Source organism: Bos mutus, chromosome 10, assembly GCF_027580195.1.
Source record: "Bos mutus isolate GX-2022 chromosome 10, NWIPB_WYAK_1.1, whole genome shotgun sequence".
NCBI classification, from domain to species: Eukaryota; Metazoa; Chordata; class Mammalia; order Artiodactyla; family Bovidae; genus Bos; species Bos mutus.
In genome coordinates, this window is record NC_091626.1 from 92,946,003 (window position 1) to 92,969,595 (window position 23,593).

Sequence of the window (23,593 nt, forward strand, 5' to 3'; positions counted from 1 at the left end):
AACCCCCCTGCTGATGTGGGATATGCAGGTTTGATCACTGGTTCGGGAAGATCCCGTGGAGAAGGCATCGGCCACCCACTCTAGTATTCTTGCCTGGGAAATCCCATGGACAGAGGGACCTAGCAGGCTACTGTCCATGGGATCACAAGGAGGTAGACACGACTGAGCAACTAAATAACAACAACGACATGTCTTTCCCAGCTTGGCTTCAGCCAGAACATGCAGGAGACTTGAGTCAGCCACTGTGCCCAATGAGGAATCTATTAGCCTTTGCTCTGGGCACCCCATCAGCTGATACTTTCTCAGACTGCAGCTCAAGGAAGGATTTTTAAAGGCAACATTTTGGGTAAGGGTTGCATCATACGGACTTTTTTCTGATTGGGTGGTGGTATTGCCGGGAGAAATATCAATAACCTCAGATATGCAAATGACACCACCCTTACGGCAGAAAGTGAAGAGGAACTCAAAAGCCTCTTCATGAAAGTGAAAGAGGAGAGTGAAAGAGTTGGCTTAAAGCTCAACATTCAGAAAATGAAGATCATGGCATCTGGTCCCATCACTTCATGGGAAATAGAAGGAGAAACAGTGGAAACAGTGTCAGACTTTATTTTTGGGGGCTCCAAAATCACTGCAGATGGTGACTGCAGCCATGAAATTAAAAGACGCTTACTCCTTGGAAGGAAAGTCATGACCAACCTAGCTAGCATATTGAAAAGCAGAGACATTACTTTGCCAACAAAGGTCCGTCTAGTCAAGGCTATGGTTTTTCCTGTGGTCATGTATGGATGTGAGAGTTGGACTGTGAAGAAAGCTGAGCACTGAAGAATTGATGCTTTTGAACTGTGGTGTTGGAGAAGACTCTTGAGAGTCCTTTGGACTGCAAGGAGATCCAACCAGTCCATCCTAAAGGAGATCAGCCCTGGGTGTTCTTTGGAAGGAATGATGCTAAAGCTGAAACTCCAATACTTTGGCCACCACATGCGAAGAGTTGACTCATTGGAAAAGACTCTGATGCTGGGAGGGACTGGGGGCAGGAGGAGAAGGGGATGACAGAGGATGAGATGGCTGGATGGCATCACCGACTCGATGGACGTGAGTCTGAGTGAACTCCGGGAGTTGGTGATGGACAGGGAGGCCTGGCGTGCTGTAATTCATGGGGTCGCAGAGAGTCAGACATGACTGAGTGACTAAACTGAACTGAACTGTACTTGCCCTTCTCTGAAGTCTTGATATCATCGAACATCCTGGAACTCAGGCCTTCACCTTACCCCTCAAAGAGCTATCAAAATCTTTTTCCTGAGTGATGTGACTTCTAAATATTGCAATTTCAGTTGATTTGTTTTTTTTTCTCTTTTGCTTATCTATATTTTCCACCCCCGCCACCACTGGAAAGACATTTTTAATAAAAGAAAACAGTAGGTCAGGGGGGAGGGGAGGGTGCTGGCGCGGAATATATAACAACATTTTTAAATTCTTATAAAATAAAACCAAATGAATGAAGTGTCAAATTTAGTTGTATATACTATATGACTCTGTTTAGTTGTATATACTCTACGACTCTATGTTTATAGAGCTTCCCTGGTGGCTTGGAAGGTAAAGAATCTGCCTGCAGTTTCGATCCTTGGGTTGGGAAGATTCACCGGAGAAGGGACTGGCAACCCACTCCAGTATTCTTGCCTGGAGAATCCCATGGACAGAGGAGCCTGGCAGGCTACAGTCCATGGAGTCACAAAGAGTCAGACACGTCTGAGCGACTGACACTTTCCACTTTCCACATTCCACACACTATGTGACTCTCTGTGAGTCATATAGTGAAAAACAAAGCCCTAGTGGACACAAGGGACAGAAATAAGTACAAATGGCTAGAAAGAAACGCATCAATAAGGTGTTTGGTTTAGGAAATCAAACAGGAAGTGACTTTGTTTTTCTCTGTGGCTGCTTTGCCTAGTTTTTAAACACTAACACTGTGTACCTACCCTGGCCTGGAGCATGGAAGCAAGACCTTTGGTTATGATGGATGTCACTGCCATGATTAGGTTACATGATATAGCAAGAGGGAAGGGGTTTTTACCAATATGAGACCTCTAATCTGTTGGCGCTGAGTTCATCAAAAGGCGGGTTATCCTGTGAGGGCCTGACTTGGTCCAGTGAGCCCTTTGAAAGTTTACTGTACTGGGATTTGAAGCAATAGACTCTTCTGCCGGCTTTGAAAAAGCAGTGAGTTTACTGCCTTACTCAACTTCTCATTCATCTTCAAAAATATGAATTCTACCAACATCCACATGCGCTCAGAGAAGGAAACCAAGTCTGAGACCCCTCAGACCCCTCAGCTGCAACCTTGCAAGACCCTAACCAAAAGACTCATTTAAACTGTTCCAGAACTCCTGATCCATGGAAACAATGAGATGATAAATGTGTTTTTAAGCTGCTAAATTTGTTATAATTTGTTTATCAGCAATAGATAAAGATTGTTTACCAGCCAATAAAAAAACATTTTAATAAATAACTTTAAACTGGAAATCAAGAGATCAAGGTTTACATCACCATCATTAACTTGCTATATGATCTTAAAGTCACTTCTTAAGGCATGAGGTTTTAAAAATGCATAATGTGAGAGATAAATCTTGAAAATTCTATGATTGTAAATCTTGCCACAACAGACTCCCAGTTACTGTGCATTTTTCCCTATCTTGCTTATAATGGAGTCTTGTAATCCTAAAGATAAGTAGTCCATTAGGTTGTCAAAATCTTTTCATAATAAAGAGATTCTCTTTATAACAGTATTTATTCTGCAAGAAATGGCACTTGCCTCATTACAACCCAGTTATAATTTTGGAATAAAATATGTAGCAAAATGCTTAAGATCAAATACATGCAAACTAAAATAGCACAAAGGAATATTTTATGAAAAGGGAGACGTCCAACAAGAGATGGATTAAACTGGATGTATGCCCACTCCAGTACTCCTGCCTGGAAAATCCCATGGATGGAGGAGCCTGGTAGGCTGCAATCCATGGGGTCGCTGAGGGTCAGACACGACTGAGCGACTTCACTTTCACTTTTCACTTTCATGCATTGGAGAAGGAAATGGCAACCCACTCCAGTGTTCTTGCCTGGAGAATCCCAGGGACGGGGGACCCTGGTGGGCTGCCATCTATGGGGTCACACAGAGTCGGACACAACTGAAGTGACTTAGCAGTAGCAGCAATGATTCTTAGACTTCAGAATTTATCTTTGGAAAGGAAGTTTATCAGAAAATAAGGGCAAATAATGCAGCTAGAGGAGAGATAGGGGAAGTACAGGAGAGTCCACGCAGTATTATTGCACCTGAAGCAGAATGTAGTTCTATGGACTGAGTTGTGTGCCCCCGCCACCCAAATTCATGTGTCAAAGCCCTAAACCTCCAATGTGATGGCGTTTGGAGATGGAGACTTCGGGAGGTGATTAGGGTTAGATGAGAACATGAGGGTGGGGTCCTGTGGAACGATTAGTGCCCTTCTAAAAAGAGACATCAGAATTGGAGGGCATGCTTACTCACTTTCCGTGCCTTATGAGGACACAACAAAAAGGCATCTGTCTGCAAGAAAGCTCTCACCAGAACCCAGCAGCATGCACCCTAATCTCGGATTTCCAGCGTTCAGAACTGTGAGAAGTAAATTCTGTTCTTTAAGCCACCCCTGTGTGCATGCTAAGTCATGTCAGTCATGTCCAACTCTTAGCCCACCAGGCTCCTCTGTCCATAGGATTCTCCAAGCAAGAATATTGGAGTGGGTTGCCATACCCTCCTCCACAGGATCTTCCTGACCCAACAGTTGAACCCTAGTCTCTTATGTCTCCTGCATTGGCAGGTGGATTCTTTACCACCAGTGACCCCTGGAAGTCCCTTAACCCACCCAGTCTATATTATTTTGTACAGCAGCCCAAGCTGCCCTAATCCAAATATATTAGGGGAAAAAATATAAGATTGGAGATGTAGAGGGCAGGAGAGAAAAAAGATGCTTGGTGGTCACATGGGGGAATTTGAACTCATTGCCTATGATTACAGGAAACCCTCATAGCTTCTTTTTTTTTAAAATTATTTATGTCTGGCTGTGCTGGGTCTTCGTTGCTGCATGGACTTTTCTCTAGTTTCAGTGCACAGTCTTGTCACTGTGGTAGCTTCTCTTGTTGCAAAGCACAAGCTCTAGGGGGTGTGGACTTCAGTACTTGGAGCCCATGGGCTCAGTAGTTTCCACTCCCGGGTTCTAGAACTCAGACTCAGTAGTTGTGGCACACAGACTTAGTTGCTCTGTGGCATGTGGGATCTTCCCAGATAAGGGATTGAATCCATGTGTCCTGCATTGTCAGGAAGATTCTTTACTGAATCACCAGGGAAGCGCCCCCTTATAACTTCTTAAGCAAGAGAGTTTGAGGAAAATACATCTGATGAGTGATGGTCCCATTGGCTAGTTTATGTAGCATGAAGTAATGGGAGTTGTGACTAGGACAGTAGCCACTGAAATAGAAAAGGGAGCAAAACTTTAAAGAAACATTAGGGGACAAGACTTGCCAGAACTTGGAGATGAAATTAATTGCTATTAAGCAATGAACTCATCTCTTAAGCCTGACAAGTGAGAGATTCTGATGAGGAAAATGGTGGACGCCTGGCCAATGAGCACAGAGGAGTGGACATAGGGACCTGGCCCTCTTTCCTAGAGGCCCCTGTTCTGCCTGCTCCCCAACTAAACTCCCAAGGTGTTCTGGAGAATTCATGAATAACTGAAAATGGTGTCAGGTATCTTTAGTGAGACTAAAAAGCAGAGACATTACTTTGCCAACAAAGGTCCATCTAGTCAAAGCTACGGTTTTTCCAGTGGTCATGTATAGATGTGAGAGTTGGACTATAAAGAAAGCTGAGTGCCGAAGAATTGATGCTTTTGAACTGTGGTGTTGGAGAAGACTCTTGAGAGTTCCTTGGACTGCAAGGAGATCCAACCAGTCCATCCTAAAGGAAATCCATCCTGAACGTTCATTGGAAGGACTAATGTTGAAGCTGAAGCTCCAATACTTTGGCCACCTGATGTGAAGAACTGACTCATTTGAAAAGACCCTCATGCTGGGAAAGATTGAAGGCAGGAGGAGAAGGGGACGACAGAGGATAAGATCGTTGAATGACATCACCAACTCAATGGACATGAGTTTGAGTGAACTCCAGGAGTTGGTGATGGACAGGGAAGCCTGGCGTGCTGCAGTCCATGGGGTCACAAGGAGTCGGACATCACTGAGCGACTGAACTGAACTGAAATGAACTGAGTGAGACTGCCCTAGGACAAAACACCCAGGTCACCCTCTGTCTTAGTTGCCAACTAATCAGTGCCTCTATTTTTATTTTTGAAGATTTTTTGATGCAGACCATTTTTAAAGTCTTTACTGAATTTATAACCTCATTGCTTCTGTTTTATTTTTTAGCCCCAAGGCATGTGGGATCTTGGCTCCCTGACCAGAGTTTGAATCCCCCACTCCCCCACCCGCCACATTGGAAGGCGAAATCTTAACTACTGGATAGCCAGGAAAGTCCCAAGGGCTTTTGAAAAATTGCTAAAGTTGCTTACTGTTTTCAGATGGTCTCCAATTTTTTCCTCCCCTCTTTTTATCATAAATCCTTTTTTGCCTTTATTCCTTGACTTAGCACAAAAACCCACCCCTCATATGTGTGCGTGCACTCCTTTTGCACCTATCATTGTTTAGTTGCTCAATCACATCCTACTCTTCATGACCCCATGGACTGTAGCCCGCCAGGCTCCTTTGCCCATGGGATTTTCCAGGCAAGAATATTGGAGTGGGCTGCCATTTCCTTCTTCAGGGGATCTTCCCGATCCAGGAATAGAACCCACATCTCCTGCATTGGAAGGCAGATTCTTTACCACTGAGCCACCAAGGAAGCTCTCTTGCATGTATATTTGTGTATAAAATATAGAAATGTCTCTAAGTGATTCTGTGATATGGGGAAGATACCTTCTTCCTGTTTGTGCTTGGTCTCTAAAGTCAGGAGCCAGGCTGAAATCCTGGTGCCCACACCCAGCTTGGGGAAGTTACTAACCGTTTCTATGCCTCAGTTTCTCTGTCTACAAAATAGGAAAAAGGGAAGCACCCCTCTCATGTTACCATTAGCATCAAGTGTAAATGACAACCAAGTGTGTAAAGTGGGAGTTCACAGCAAACCTTAGTTACTTTTGTTACTTAGTTACTCCAATATGATTGGACACTGAGCAAATCTAGGATCCGCCCAGATTGCCAGTAGGAGTGGAATGCTGCTGCTGCTGCTGCTAAGTCTCTTCAGTCGTGTCCGACTCTGTGCAACCCCATAGATGGCAGCCCACCAGGCTCCCCCATCCCTGGGATTCTCCAGGCAAGAACACTGGAATGAGTTGCCATTTTCTTCTCCAATGCATGAAAGTGAAAAGTGAAAGCAAAGTCACTCAGTCGTGTCTGACCCTCAGCGACCCCATGGACTGCAGCCTTCCAGGCTCCTCGGTCCCTGGGATTTTCCAGGCAAGAGTACTGGAGTGGGGTGCCATTGCCTTCTCCAAGGAGTGTAATAAGTAGAAGTAATAAGCACCTTTGAAAATGAATAGATAACCTATTTTGCAATGTCTTTTGAGTCTTAAAGTATTTCAAAATAAAAAGTTGTTTTTAAGAAATGAACAAGAACAGCCTGATAAGTTCTCCACGTGACCTTTGCCCCTCTACTCTAATTATCTTTCGTACCAGAGGGAAAATTCAAACTGCCCAATCACCATTAGTCAGTCATGCATTTGTGATGGATGACAAGTCCAGCAATAATGAAGTTTACCTTTTCGGTCTTCTGTGGACAGAATCTTTTCTTATTTTATTGCTTATAGTATTCATGACAAGTCTGAGAAGCAAGGCAATAGTGATTTAGTGATTCTGAGTTCGTAGATTAAGAAACTGAGCCTCAGGGATGTTGCGTAACTTGGCAAAGGTTCCCTGGCTGAGCTAGCAGGTGACACAGTCCAGAATGGAACCCAGGTCTGTTCTGCAATGGGGATTTTTTTTTTGGTACCATCTGAGACTGCTCTTTAAGAGCTGTATTTTTAAATAAATTTTAAAATGAGGTATAAATTAGTCTCCTATTGTGGCTATGGACTTTATGGTAGCTCAGCTGGTGAAGAATCCACCTGTAATGCAGGAGACCCCGGTTCCATTTCTGGGTCAGGAAGATCCGCTGGAGAAGGGAATGGCTGCCCACTCCAGTATTCGTGGGCTTCCCTGGTGGCTCAGATGGTAAAGAATCAGCCCACAATGCGAGAGACCTGGGTTAGATCCCTGGGTTGGAAAGATCCCCTGCAGAAGAGAATGGCAGCCCACTCCAGTACTCTTGCCTAGAGAAGTCCATGGACATAGGAGGCTGGTGGGCTACAGTCCATGGGGTTGCAAAGAGTCGGACATGACTGACTGACTTTCACTTTTACTTTTTGGCAAACTACCAAAAATTCAGTGGTTTGGGACACAGATTTATACTCTTACAGTTCTGGATGTCAGAAGTCCAAAACTAGACCTTCTAAGGCTGAAATCAAGAAACTAGCATGGCCGTGTTACTTCTGGAGGTTCTAAGGGAAAACCCATGCCTTGCCTTTTCCAGCTTTTAGAGGCTGTCTCCCCCTGGACACATGACTCCCTTTCAGCAATGGCATCACCCCTGCCTCCATCGTCACATCTTCTCCTTCTGACACGGAGCCTCCTGCCTCCCTCTTGTAAGAATGATTGTGATTTAGACCATCCAGATAATCCAGGAGAATCTTCCCATCTCCAGACCCTTAACTTGATCCATCAGCAAAGCCCTACACCTTATAAGGTAACATAGTCATAGGTTTGGGGATTAGGACACCTTCTGGGAGGGTTCCTTATTTTGCCTGCCCCAATGTATTGTTTGCATACAGTAAAATGTATGGATCTGTGAATTCCGACAAATGTATCTACTCATGTGAACTACCCACTAATTAGACTATTGAAGGTGCCATTATCCAAAATTTCCCTCCTGCCTCTTGCCAGTGGCCCTACCCACCCTCACACCAAGCAGCTGCTATTCTGAGTCTCCTCACTATAATTAGTCTCACCTGTTCTTCAGCTCTACATGAATAAAATCATGAAAGATGTACTCTCTTTTCTGTCTGGTTTCTGTCATTCGACATAAGATTCTTATGATTTATCAATGATGTGTACAAACCAGTCTGTCTTTTCCTTTTTTTTTTTTTTTTTGCTGAGTAGTATTCCATTTGTTTATCCATTTACCAGAAGGTGGGTATTTTGAAAGTGTATGTTTTGATGTATAAGAACTACTATCAAACAATTTTCCTCAGCAGTTGAAAGCCTTTGCAGTCCCACCAGTTATATCCACTTTAAAACATATCTACAACACTTGCACTACAGGTGAACATTCGGGTTGCAAACTTTCAAAGATATGAACACATGTTCTTATGACCAATCATGATAAGTTAGTTCACGTGTCTGGCGTTCATTGACATATGCATGCATCCTCTGTGAGTGGTTTTGCTTTGTGTACTTTACTGTATAATACTGTATAGCATACAATAGTATAGTATCTTTCTTTCAACCCAGGATGTCTAGAAGCAGGCACAAAAGCAGTGGTGATGTAGCTGGTCCTGCTAAGAAGCACCAAGCGATAACGATGGAAACTAAGGTGAAAATCATTGAGAGAGTGGGGCAAGGTGAAAAGATGGTGCACACGAATTCCTTGCTGTGCAGCGTGAGGAGCTCACTAATGAAGGCCTGGTGTGAGTAGAGGGCCAGAGAAAGAACAGAGAGAGAGAAGAGAAAGGAGAAGCAACTGAAGAACTGCAGAGTCATGATGCAGCAAAGGGCAGGGGAGTTGTCTTTATTTGAAGAGGCGCTGTGAGTTTTTGAAGCACAGGACCCAAGTGTAGGCCGGTGCACGAAGTTTGAAGCAGCTGTTCAGAATGCAATCCACTGCTACCGTGTCATCTATGTCGAGAAAAGAAGAGCTAGTACCCTGATATCACTGGATCATTTTTTTCAAGAGTACAGTACTACAGATACTTTCTTCTATTTTTTCTACGGCTCAGCTCTGGATGTCAGATGTTCATTTCCTCAGAGGTTTTAATATATAGAAAGATAAATACAGAAACAGGTACAGATGTGTATGGCTATGTATATGTGAATTATAGGTGTGTGTGTGCATTCACAAGCTTATACACATACAAAGACACACAGACACTCACTTCCCAACTGAGTCCACTCAGAGATTTTAGAAACATTTAACGCCACATAGCGATGGGTATTCCTGGAATGTAAACACCTTCTCCACTGAAAGAAAGCAGGCTTCTCTGGAGAAATGTCTGGTTCCAGTGCTGGGTTAGGAAAAAAAAAAAAAAAAAAAAATGATGGGGACATGTCAAAAAGATGTAGGAGTCAGTTTGAAGGAGTACTCACTGGCCAAATCTGAGGCAATCTGAACATCAAAATAATAATGATAATGAAGATTATAAGCTATTGAATAAAGAAATGGGAATACCAGACCACCTAACCTGCCTCTTGAGAAATCTGTATGCAGGTCAGGAAGCAACAGTTAGAACTGGACATGGAACAACAGACTGGTTTCAAATAGGAAAAGGAGTACGTCAAGGCTGTATATTGTCACCCTGCTTATTTAACTTCTATGCAGAGTACATCAAGGCTGTATATTGTCACCCTGCTTATTTAACTTCTATGCAGAGTACCTCATGAGAAATGCTGGGCTGGAAGAAGCACAAGCTGAAATCAAGATTGTTGGGAGAAATATCGATAACCTCAGATATGCAGATGACATCACCCTTATGGCAGAAAGTGAAGAAGAACTAAAGAGCCTCTTGATGAAAGTGAAAGAGGAGAGTGAAGAAGTTGGCTTAAAGCTTAACATTCAGAAAACAAAGATCATGGCATCCGATCCCATCACTTCACGACAAATAGATGGGGAAACAGTGGAAACAGTGGCAGACTTTATTTTTTGGAGCTCCCAAATCACTGCAGATGATGATTGCAGCCATGAAATTAAAAGATGTTTACTCCTTGGAAGGAAAGTTATGACCAACCTAGACAGCATATTACAGAGCAGAGACATTACTTTGCCAACAGAGGTCGGTCTAGTCAAGGCTGTGGTTTTTCCAGTAGTCACATATGGATGTGAGAGTTGGACTATAAAGAAAGCTGAGTGCCGAAGAATTGATGCTTTTGAACTGTGGTGTTGGAGAAGACTCTTGAGAGTCCCTTGCACTGCAAGGAGATTCAACCAGTCCATCCTAAAGGAGATTAGTCCTTCGTGTTCATTGGAAGGACTGATATTGAAGCTGAAACTCCAATACCTTGGCCACCTGATTCAAAGAGCTGACTCATTGGAAAAGACCCTGATGCTGGGAAAGATTGAAGGGAGGAGAAGGGGACAAAAGAGGATAAGATGGTTGGATGGCATCACAAACTCAATGGACATGAGTTTGAGTAAACTCCGGATGGACAGGGAGGCCTGGCGTGCTGCGGTTCATGGGGTCACAAAGAGTCGGACACGACTGAGTGACTGAACTGAACTGAACTGAACTGAAAGAATACATGGGTCTGTACCAATGTAAATTAATTAAATGAATAAATAAAAGATAATGCTCTGCCTACACTAGAAAGCTAATAATAAATACAGAAAGAATGATGGAATTAAAAAATAACCATTTGTCAATCACCATAGTAATTATTGATTCAGGCAAGAAACATGAATACACTGGTAAAGCTAGTAGGTGAATGTTTGAGAGCTAATGAGATGGTTACAAAGTCTCAAAGTACCTTCTACAAGATACATATTAATTACAAATCAAAAATATAGTGGAGGCATCTCTCCTTAACCAATTGATCAAAGTTATTATTACCAGGATTTGGACTAACCACCAGCATTTGGTTCCTGACGTGAAGTACTGAGAAGAATTCAGCATCACCTCTAAGGTATTCTTACCAAGTGTGTGTAATGGCACAAACTGAAATTAGGGCACATTCTAGGAAATAACTTGTTTAAACACTTTAAAAACGTCAATATAGTGAGGTTCAGGGAAACACAGTAGCACACACACCTTCAAGAACTGCACCGCATTAAAGGATTAGGCATTAAAGGATGTACCACGTTAAATGTACCACATTAAAGGGTGACTAATGAGACATGCAGAGAAGGCAATGGCACCCCACTCCAGTACTCTTGCCTGGAAAATCCCATGGACGGAGGAGCCTGGTAGGCTCCAGTCCATGAGGTCGCTAAGAGTCAGGCACGACTGAGCGACTTCACTTTCACTTTTCACTTTCATGCATTGGAGAAGGAAATGGCAACCCACTCCAGTATTCTTGCCTGGAGAATCCCAGGGACAGAGGAGCCTGGTGGGCTGCCATCTATGGGGTTGCACAGAGTCGGACACGGCTGAAGCGACTTAGCAGCAGCAGTAGCAGCAGTAATGAGACATGACAAACCAGGACAATCTGAATAACATTGGTAGATTAGATGACAGTATTTGAATCAGTGGTAAATTCCTAACTTTGTTAACAGTTCTGTGATTATCTGTTGTTGTTGTTTAATAGCTATGTGGTGTGACTCTTTTGTGACCCCCATGGACTGTAGTCTGCCACACTCACACTCATCTCTCCATGGGATTTCCAAGGCTTTGTTTTCAAAAAATACACACTAATACATCTAGGGATAAAGAGGTATCATGTCTGCAATTCATTCTCAATTGTTTTAATTATATACATGTGTGTTTATGTATATACATGTTTACCATGAATATATGAATATATATTTGATTTCTTAATATATACTTAATTTACTAATTTTTATTTAATTTATTGACATTTATTTAGTTAATTGTTTAATTATTAAATTTATTGATATTGATATTTAGTGATTGTTATTTTAATATATGTAACATATATTTAGTATTTTGTTAGTGCACCTCTTTGAGTTAGATTTATACAAAGTCATCCCAGCATAGGTGGGGCCTATTCAAGTATAGGAGATAATCAAAATTCCTAATTTACTTCAAAAGGGATTGTATTTACAGTATTACTTCAATATTTTGAAAATACTTATTTGACCATCCTTCTCTTGATAATGGCTATTTTACGCTTATCCATCTCAATTTCTAACCAGTGTAAGAACTTCCTATGAATCAAACTTTTGAATACAATTGTTTTAATTGGTTGCTTTAGCATACGGCTGCGTGCTTATTCGCTCGGTCCTGACAAACTCTTGCAATCCCATAGACCATAGCCCACCAGGCTCCTCTGTCCATGGGATTTTCCAGGCAAGAATACTGGAATGGGTTGCCATTTCCTTCTCCAGGGGATCTTCCCTACCCAGAAATCTAACCCGGGTCTCCTGTATTGCAGGCAGACTCTTTACCGACTGAGCTACGAGGGAAACGGCCACTGTAGCATATGGCCAAACGATGAACAAAGACATTTGTGTAATTAATTGGTCATTGCAGCGTGGCACAGGGGAAAACTCTAGGCCCTTATTCAAGCCACACTTCCAGATAGTCAGTCTCTGAGTATTAAATAGTAGTGTTCTGATTACCCCTTAACATTGACGGCAAATCCCTAAACCATCCGGCCCCAGCTCTTCTCTGACCTCCCCTTCACTTGCAAGTCCCTCTGCAGCACTGGCCTCCTTGCTGTTCTTAGAGCACAGCAGGTGGGGTTTTCCCCTGGAATCTTTGTTTCCTTCTCCTTATTCCCGAAGGTTCCTCACTCTCACATCTTTATGGCTTAATACGCTCATCAATATAAATCTTTGTTCAAACATGTGTATTACAGGGAAACCTCCTGACCTCCCTTCTTTAAATTTAAGTGGTTCCAACCCTCCCCTTCGAATCCTAATTCCTTCTGTTCTATGTTTTTTCTCTAGAGCATTTATCATCTTCTAATATAGTATAATTTATTCTTTTTTTCTCCTCCTACTAGAATATAAACTCCATAACTTTTGTGTGTTGTGTGCATTGCAGAATCCCCAGCATCAAGGGCCTCCTGGGAAGGGCTGAGGTTAAACAAAGAGCAGCCCACAGCATTCAGAAACCGCCCTTGGCTCGCACACCTAGGCCCTGTTGTTCTCCCATTGGACATAAACAGTGTCACAGAATACCACCCGCAGACAGGTTACCCTGAGACCAAGATACAATTATTTCATAATTTTACCCAAGCACAGACAAAAACAAGTTCCCTGTGCCACTCGCAGAACACTAAATACGTCCTCTCTTGGCCCAAATGAGTAACTGCTGCTTCTTCACCAATGACAGCTTTATCCTCCTTCTAGTCTCATCTCCCTTAAGATGAGGTTTATCGATTCAGTTCAATTCAGTTCAGTCGCTCGGTCATATCCGATTCTTTGCAACCCCATGAACTGCAGCACGCCAGGCCTCCCTGTCCATCACCAACTCCCGGAGTCCACCCAAACCCATGTCCATCGAGTCGGTGATGCCATCCAACCATCTCATCCTCTGTTGTCCCCTTCTCCTCCTGCCCTCAATCTTTCCCAGCATCAGGGTCTTTTCAAATGAGTCAGCTCTTTGCATCAGGTGGACAAAGTGTTGGAGTTTCAGCTTCAACACCAGTCCTACCAATGAACACGCAGGACTGATCTCCTTTAGGATGGACTGGTTGAATCTCCTTGCAGTCCAAGGGGGTTTATCAATAGATTTCTACCAAATTATAGAAATCAGGGGTACTTCTAATAGCATCCAGTCGAGAGTAAACCTGGCTTCCCTGGATTCTCCCACAAATCATTCAGCTAAATCCCAAATCCTATAACAGTTTTCATTTAAATCCCCCATCCTGAAATACCCTTCAGTGTGTGTGTTCTTCCTCATTGCAGTAAGTACTAAACCCAGTATGTTCAATGACTGGTGTATTCCTTTGGTTGATCTTTGGCTGGAGGCCATTGACTGTGCCACCCAAATATTTGTTGAACCAATGAAGGAAGAAAGGAAAGATTATCCTATGAACATAATGTTCCTAACCCAACATTCACAAATGAAACACACTGCCATTACAGAGGAGCCTAACAATGGGAGCTCCCATTGGTTTATCTCCATTTTCTAAGATTCCCTTAATCAAATTCTTACTGAAATTTAATTATAACCCAGCCTTTCTCCAGAAAGAAGTGAAAAGAAAGTGAAGTCACTCAGCTGTGTCCGACTCTTTGCAACCCCATGGACTGCAGCCTATCAGGCTCCTCAGTTCATGGGATTTTCCAGGCAAGAATACCGGAGTGGGTTACCATTTCCTTCTCCAGGGAGATCTTCCCAACCCAGGGATCGAACCCAGGTTTCCTGCATTGTACACAGACACTCTACCGTCTGAGCCACCAGGGAAGTTAAATTTATGAAAAAAAAAAAACAGGTCAAATGATGCCTGTCTGTTTATTCAAGGTATAAAGCTATCCTGACTTTTCCTTTATCTGTTGTGAGTCAATACTGCTCAGAAAGAATACACACCTCCAAAGTAAATGTCAGTTCTGGATGAAAGTTGGTAAACAGAGCCTTACACTCACACACCCAACCCCATTCATTCTGTTGCTACACACTTAGGTAGTATACTGCATACACTTATCTGCAATTTTGGATCTACACTTGACTTCTACGAGACAGTTATAGAAAGTGACTGGAACATTTAAAGCTTGTTTGTTTTGATTACTAATTATTGACTTGCCATATACAATCTGGAATTCCAGGTGATACAATGGGATATAAAACCATTATCCACTTACTCAAGGAGCTCAGAATGTGCAGAAAGAGATGCCAGGTTCTACCTTACAATACGATGCAAGGGCCTATATTTTCATTTATCCATGAAAAACAAACATAAAAATAATGACTTTGATTCCCCTCATCTACCTGAAAGAAAATATCTTCTTTTCCAAGCCCTGAGGGGAAAACCTACAATTCCTCCTCTCTCCCTAATCCTGCACTGGCAGATACAATAATTCAAGCACTGGCAGCCTTCACACATTTTTGCCAACTCAAATAGATCTCTAAAAATAACATGGGTAAGGATACTTGACTAGAAATACTGATCATCACTCTGTTCTCAGGAAAAGGCTCTGAAGGCTATCTCACCATCCTTAAACGAAGAGCAAGCTGAATTCACATGCTCAACACATTGCAGAGGTTCTGAATAGTTATGGATTGTTTGATTCATTTCAATAGAATAAGGTCACATCAATTTCAACGGAATAACAAGCCACTTATTGTCTACCTCCTCTGGGTTCTATGCTGTGTCGTAATGCAGAGCAAAAAGGTGTTCTGTAACTTGGAAATCTGTAACAATGAACTAGAACACTGACATTAGCAAGTAGAACAGGGTACAGACAGCTGAGCAAATAGTAAAGCAGTCTATGAATTAATAAATAATGCTAACATTTTGTGCAAATTGACTGAGTACACAACTTAACTGGGAATGCTGGCAGGAAACCTTGAGGAGTGTGTGCTCAGTCTGGATAAAGCCATGGAAAATCTACTACCTTTTCACTAATTAATCATCATGCAAGGTAGCAGACTGACAAAATAAACCTGGCTTTCCCACACCATTTTAAAGACCTGCTCAGGAGGCTTAGAATTTCCCCAGGGTGTTAAGGTCTCAGAACATGTCAGTAACTCATTGCTGGCCTAAGACAATCGCTTTAGCAGCTCTAAACCCTTTTCAAATTAAGGTAATAAAGTTAACTTTATAAGTCTTAATAAAAACTAATTTTAACTTGTTTTGCTCCTTTGCCTCAAAGAATCAGTAAGAAATACCATGTGTAGGCAATTCTATAACGAAGAAATCACTCCTCCTCACCCCATATCTCTTTTGAACTTCACGATAGACCTAGTGACTTGGTGAAGAGGGAATGAACAACATATCTGGTTTTCAGATGAGGTGAATAGGAGTGAGGTGAATTTCCTGAGTAATAGGGGCACAAGGGCTCCTTAATATTTCCTGTAAGATAAAATTATGGTAGATATTTTAAGACTAATCTACGGTACACAACATGTGCTTTGAAAATATTGTTAGAACACTTTATTTGTAAGGTGTATCTATTAATCAGGGCTTCCCAGGAGGCAATAGTGGTAAAGAATCCACCTGCCATGCAGGAGACTTGGGTTCAATCCCTGGGTCTGGAAGCTCCCCTGGAGTAGGAGGAAATGGCACCCCATTCCAATATTCTTGCCTGGACTATTCCACGGGCAGAGGAGCCTGGCAGGCTATAGTCCATGGGCTCGCAAAGAGCTGGACACAATGGAGCAACTGAGCACACACACACACATCATTAATCAAAGATCATCTAAAGCTAGTAGATGTTCAATGCTATATACCTATACACTTAATTGTATAATTGTCTTTGGTCTCAGCAAACTACCACAAATTTAAAAGGCAAGTTTGTGACTGTTCTGCAGACACTCAGAGAAATAAGGATTAATGAAGACTGGCCTGAAAGGAGAAGGCTCAGCTAAAATGAACTGCCAGTGAAACTGGGAAGATGCCAGCGTTGTGGCTAAGAAGCAGCAGCAGAGCAGTGGGCAGACGGCAAAGGAGCCCAAGAGAAAACAAGAGAGTGTTAATACAGAAATCGAGAAAATAGTAAAGGAGAAGTTGGCAATTTATCAGTGCAGTGCCTAGCACAGGGCTTGCAATGTAAGAAGCACTCAGTAAAGAAAAAAGATGAAAAAAGATGAAGTTAGATTTTAACCAAGCAGTGAGCTTTCCTCAATCTTATCAATCAGATAATCACTGCTTCTCTTGTGGAAGACAGAAGTTTCTTTCCCAATAATCCTCCTGAGAAAGTAGAACTATCTGTACAAGTTTCTATTTTGTCAGAAGATGTTCTAATTTTTTTTTATTCTATGACAAAGCCAGCCATTGGAAATTTTTGAAAATGCAGATGAAAGCAGTGTTTAAGGGAAATTAATCTGGCTGTGGTATGTAGTTTAGGTTAGAGAGAAGAGAGAATGGTGTTGGTGAATATGGCTAGAACTCAGGTGCATCAGGCAGGTAAGGGAAAATGAGGGCCAGCAGGGAAGTTTTCAGTGAGAAAGGGGAAAATGGCCACATAATATACTAGATTTTACTCTATAATTTAAAAATCAGAGGAACTCTAAGGAAGCACTTGGTGACAAAAATAGAGATGAATCGTGCTAATACTTTTTAGTATTAGAAAAGAGAACTCTTTTTCATGGGACAGCATTTGTCCTTCGTCCTCTCCAATGTGAATGTTGAACAACAGTTTTTTTTTTATCCTTTTCCTGGAAAAGACGACTCTTCATCAGAGAAGATGGAACACAAATGGTATGAAGATTCTTGTCCAGAGTGAACTTCTCCAAAATCCCGAACTCAGAATGTCTAGGTTCCAGACCTAAGAGTTGCCTGTGGGTGAATGCTAAGGAAAACAGAATGACCCAGTTTTTGAAGGAGCAGGAGCATTAAGCCACTGCCCTGCTACCTCATGAGAGCATGCTGGCGTTGGTACTTAATACACAAGACTATTTCCACTTCCGCAATGTAATCACTGTCACCTTTATCTCCAAATATGTCAACCTAGATACCTGAACCTAGTCAACCTAAGACCTAGGTAGTCAATGAAGAGAATAATGTAACTGACAAAAGGAGAGTGATGAGCACAAATACGTGAAAGGGTTTTTCAAAGACTGTTGGCCCCCTTTTCAAGATTATTATTATCTGGTGACCCTTGTAAAAATAACTAGTATTGACATGATCTGTTAGTCAGTTCAGTTGCTCAGTTGTGTCTGGCTCTTTGCGACCACGTGGACTGCAGCACGCCAGGCTTACCTGTCCATCAATAACTCTTGGAGCTTGCTCAAACTCATGTCCATCAACTTGGTAGTATCATCCAACCATCTCATCCTCTGTCGATCCCTTCTCCTCCTGCCCTCAATCTTTCCCAGCATCAGGGTCTTTCCCAATAAGTCTGTTCTTCGCATTAAGTGACCAAAGGATCAGAGTTTCAGCTTCAGCATCAGTCCTTCCAATGAATATTCAGGGTTGATTTTTCTTTAGGATTGACTAGTTGGATCTCCTTGCAGTCCAAGGGACTCTCAAGAGTTTTCTCCAATACCACAGCTCAAAAGCATCAATTCTTTGGTGCTCAGCTTCCTTTACAGTACCACTCTCACATCCATACACGACTACTGGAAAAACCATAGCTTTGACTAGATCAACCTTTGTCAGCAAAGTAATGTCTCTGCTTTTTAATATGCTTTCTAGGTTGGTCATAGCTTTTCTTCCAAGGATCAAGCATCTTTTAGTTTCATGGCTGCAGTCACCATCTGCAGTGATTTTGAAACCCAAGAAAATAAAGTCTGTCACTGTTTCTTTCCATTGTTTCCCCATCTATTTGCCATGAAGTGATGGGACCAGATGCCATGATCTTTGTTTTTTGAACGCTGAGTTTTAAGCCAGCTTTTTCACTCTCCTTTCACTTTCATCAAGTGCCTCTTTAGTTCTTCTTTGCTTTCTGCCATAAGAGTGGTGTCATCTGCATATCTGAGGTTATTGATATTTCTCCTGGCAATCTTGATTCCAGCTTGTGCTTCATCCAGCCCAGCATTTCACATGATGTACTCTGTATGTAAGTTAAATAAGCAGGGTGACAACATACAGCCATGATGTACTCCTTTTCTAATTTGGAACCAGTCTGTTGTTCCATGTTCGGTTCCAACTGTTGGTTCTTGACCTGCATACAGATTTCTCAGGAGGCAGGTAAGGTAATCTGGTATTCCCATCTCTTGAAAAATTTTCCACAGTTTGTTGTGATCTACACAGTCAAAGGCTTTGGTGTAATCAATAAAGCAGAAGTAGATGTTTTTCTGATACTGGGTAGGATTTATTTCCTTTTGTTTTGTAGGGGAAAGGAGGCCGGTTAGTGAGTGCCAACCTGGTATCCCTATACCAGGTACTGTTTCATTTAAGTTAAAAAGAAATACCTCGCATTCAGTCTAGCCGTTGTATTTTTTCCTCAGTGTTGTTATCACTAAGCCCAATCCAAACTCTCTAAATAAAACTAAGAGGAAGAAGAGCTTTCAGTTCAGTTCAGTTCAGTCGCTCAGTCGTGTCCGACTCTTTGCGACCCCATGAATCGCAGCACGCCAGGCCTCCCTGTCCATCACCAACTCCTGGAGTTCACTCAGACTCACGTCCATCGAGTCGGTGATGCCATCCAGCCATCTCATCCTCTGTCGTCCCCTTCTCCTCCTGCCCCCAATCCCTCCCAGAATCAGAGTCTTTTCCAATGAGTTAACACACCACAAACTCTTATTAATCTTATAATGTGTGTTTCTTAATATTTGTGCACTCGGTCGCTTAGTCCCGGGGGACTCTTTGAGGGCCCCACAAACTGTTGCCTGCCCGGCTCCTTTGTTCATGGAATTTTCCAGGCAAGAATACTGAAGTAGGGTGCCATTTCCTCCTCTAGGGGTTCTTCTGCGACACAGGGATCGAACCCAGGTCTCCTGCATTGGCAGGAGGATTCTTTACCACTAGCACCACACCGGAGAAGCCCCTTCTTGATAATTACTTGGCGCCCAAAAAAATAAAACAACAACCTCTGGGTTCATGGCCTTGAGAGGGCGTCTGGTTCAGGTGTTAGCTAAGTTCTCTTAACTTCTACAGAACCGGCGCTTTTAGATATTGCCCCACAACGGACTACGTTTCCCAAGAGGCCACACCGGAGAGAGAGGCCCATGAAGTGCATTGTGGGAATTGTAGTCTCCTGGGTGACTACCCTCGTCCAATTCCGGGCTCTCGCTCCGATTCCGGGATGGTTAAACCAAGGAGCTTACCAATTAGCTGGGGCCATGTCGCTGAGGCCGTGGTCCAACCGAGACAGCCGGTGTGAGAATCGCGCATAGCGATTGGTCGAATCCTTGACCTAGGGGGCGGGGAAATTAGGTGGGCGGGGAGGGCCGCGACGATTGGGCGAGGCGTACGCGGCGGCGGGCGTGGATTGGCTGCCGGCTGGGACAGGGAGGTCTGGGAAGGGGTGGAGGAAGGAGACCAGAGCAGGAAGCCCAGCGGCCAGGCGGCGGCGGCGGCGGCGGAGGAGGAGGCTGAGCTGGTGGTGGCCGAGGCGGAAGAGACAGCACCAGGGGGTGGCAGCGGCCCTTGGGAGCAGGATGCGGGTCTGGGTCGGGCTGACGCTGCTGCTCTGGGCAGTGCTGCTGGGCTCGGCCTTGGCGTCCTCGGGTCAGTATCCGCCCCCCTCGGACTGGAGGCCGGGAGCCACCGCCCCCCGCTCCGGCCTCCTTCCCGTGGCAGGGCCGTGGGGGCTCCAGCCTCGCCCTCGCCTGTCACTCACGGTCCTCTGTTGGGTTTGGGATGCCCGGGGCCAGAGTGTTTGTTGAGGGGAGGTTGCGAGGGAAGGAAGAGAAGGGTCCCCCCCGCCCAACACACTGCCCACGCCTCTCCTCCCTTGACAAACTTGCACGACTCCTTAGGAAGGAGGACTGATTCGATGGGCGTGAACCCCGACAGCTTACGGACCCACGACTGCCACGGAGATGCTGTGCTCCGTCGCTTTAGAAACTTCGCACAACCTGAGCTTGTCCCCTGGGCAGAGCCAGGTCCATCAAAAAAGCAGGATGTTGACAGTGTGTGGTTGGGTTTGCATGGCACCTCAGATGATCCTGTCTCTGTTTATTGAAAAAAAAAAAACAATGAACGAAGGCTTTTGATCTGATCGTCCCTAGTCTGGTACCCCTTTTAAAGAAAAAATTCCTGAGAAAGGGTTTTTTGTTTTTGTTTTTTCACTGTGTCACAGGGTTTCTGAGCTGTGACCCATGTTTGCTGACGGTCATTTTTCAAGAAAAGAAAAAACTTGTTTTTTTTTTTTTCCATCAGTGTACATGTATAGCCTCTAGATTTAACTTTTTTTTTTTGCATAAATAGATTCATGTGCCTTTGAATTGTTTTCCCAATTAGCTAATTTATACCCTGGCTGTGGAAATTATCATTTCCCTTCTTTAATAGTTTAATCTGCCAACATCTGAAAACGTCTGTTTTGAGAGTGTTGGTAAAGAAGCACTTAGTGTTTCCAAGTGTTGGTAAAGAAAGAATTAGTACAGTAAAGCTTTTGAATTTTAATTGGTTTCAGTTAACGAAACAGCTGTTCCGTGGCTTTAAATTTTTTTGGAACAAGGCAGGGTATAAATGTCAACGCTTTTTTTTTTCCCCAACAGAAAATTTCCCAGATGGTTATTTGAATCCTCAAATTATCTGTCCTAGTTGTAAGTCAGTGTTGTAACGTCATTCTGCTTCTAAAATAAGAGATCTAAACCTAAAATTCTATCCATAATGTGGTGTAAGACACCGTTTCAAAAGCAACAAGCAAGCATATGCCAGTTCCTTTACTGCCAACATCAAGCTTTAAAGTCTGCCCCCGCCTCCCCTTTTCTTGTTAATCTGTGTTCATGACCAGATCTTTAAAACTCGGTGTAACTCCTGAAGCACTGCTCGTAGTTATTTGATCAAAGGAAGTATGAAATCAGTGCAGTGAAGTCCCTGTGGTCCAGGAGCCACCTGCATCAGGATTTGTCTTATGTGTTTGTTAAAAATGCAGTTTTAGGTCTGGAATGGGTTAGCAGATCTGTTTGTTTAACAAGCTGCACAAGTGATTCTTCACACTAAAGTGTAAGAAATAGTTAAGAACACAATGTGTATCCCTCTGAATTCAGTTTGCAGAATTTAAAGAAAAAGCATATAAACATTTTCCTGCATTTTCTTTTGACCAGATTTCACATATCCAAAGTGTCATTTCAGTGGAGATGATGACTGAAGAAGTCTTTTAATCAACAGTTGGGATTCCCAGTAGATTATAATAGAAGACTGTTAATAATAAAATTGTTAAATCTTTGGGTTGTGTTGATACAAGCAAAGGACTAAGTTCACAAAACGTCTGCTCTGATTTCCATTATATTAAACTGCAGAAACATTTCTCTGGTAGAGGCTAAAGCCTTACTTAACTCGAACTAGAACAATGTTAGATGTGCATGCTGACATGAAGAGCAAATATGATAAGACACTTAAGTGAGATAGTTTTATAAATTGAGTACATGGACTTTCAGTTGGCTTTTTTATTCATTAAATAGCTTATTTATACAAGGTGTTGGCCTCATTTTTAGCTTAAAAAGTTTTGCTCCTATTTAAAAATGAGGTTCACAATTTAGTGTTGACTTAAAATGTTTGACTGTTAGCAGTTACCCGGGGCGAGTCGCATTTTTGCCAGGTAGAATTTGATCAGCCAGCAAAGGGAATCTTGGTCCTGTCGTGGTTAGTAGCTATTATCTAATAACTTACCTTGAAGCTGTGTAAAAATTTTGTACTTTTATTATAAACATTTTCTTTTCCTTCTGAATAAATAAATTTAAAGGAGGAGATTTAAAAGATATTTCTCCTTCAATTTCTCCAGATTATAATGAAACATGCTTTAACTTCTCACATGTTTTCTTGATTTTGACAGGAAGTGGCTTACTGGTTAAAATAGTTTACTGTTCGTTTCTGGTTTTGTTTGTTTTTTTAATGCCAAATAATAATATGGAGTCTTGTGAATTAGGTCCACTGCTAGGTATTTCAGGTAATAGTCACGCCATATATTTCAGATTGCAAAATATGTTTCCTTTCACTCTCCTTTGTTCCTTAAAACTTTATCGAGAGTCAACAGGGCAGGTGATGTTCTTCCCTTTGACACTTGGGATAAGAAGCTGAGCAGGCTTGCCGCATTGAACCGCGTGTGTAACACTGACATGCCATGAAGCCAGGTTTTGAGCCTAGTTGCCAGGCCTTGGATTTGGAGTAGTTAAGAATCAACAGTATCCTAGGATCTGCACAGATTCAGTGGCAAATCCGAAAACAGGATGTCTGGTCTCTTTTCACTAAACTTTCCAGACTTTCTGTGTTTAAAAGTGTATCTGTCTCTCTGTTTAATCTACATGACAATTAGAAGATGAATTTGTAGTGACCACTTTCCCTTGAAAGATGATCCTTGATACTAAGCAGTTTTGTTAACTAATATAATAAAACTGAAAATTGGTCTTTCTCAAAGCAGGGGATATGATTACCAAAGTAATGTAAACCATGATATTTGGATACAGTACTGTTGAGTGAGAAATCCTTAACTCTTCACTGTATCCTTTTTGCATTTTTCTTCTTGCTTGATATATGTAATCTGATAAAAGCACTACTGTATTCTTTTTATTTATATGTAACTTCAGTATTTTTCATCCTTACCTGACTGCCTATCAGAAGTTTCTAGGTTATGAGAAACTTATTTGTAAAGTATTATGTGAATGGACCTATTAGTTTGACAAAGAAAATAGCTGATGCTTTCAGATTACCATCTGGAGTAGGCTTTCCCAGTTTAGTAAGTGAGAATTTTCTTAATTTGCCAGTAACCCGAGTATATATTCCTGGTTTGTTAGAAGAGAAAGAGAAGCATGATGCAATTCGTATGAAATACCCTGATGTCACAAGTTTCCATGTCTCTGGGAGTTCAAAAACATACCCTGCT

At 42.5% G+C, this 23,593-nt stretch overlaps 1 protein-coding gene across 1 annotated transcript in view; it reads left to right on the top strand.

Annotated features, from left to right (window-relative positions):
* The first annotated feature begins 20,091 nt into the window (after positions 1–20,091).
* Positions 20,092–23,593, top strand: part of SEL1L (SEL1L adaptor subunit of SYVN1 ubiquitin ligase) — a 64,551-nt gene continuing 61,049 nt past the window's right edge. Inside the window, exon 1 of the mRNA XM_005894262.3 lies at positions 20,092–20,274. Coding sequence (XP_005894324.1) covers positions 20,205–20,274 — 70 coding nt within the window. The 5' untranslated portion in view covers positions 20,092–20,204. The remainder of the gene's footprint in view (positions 20,275–23,593) is intronic.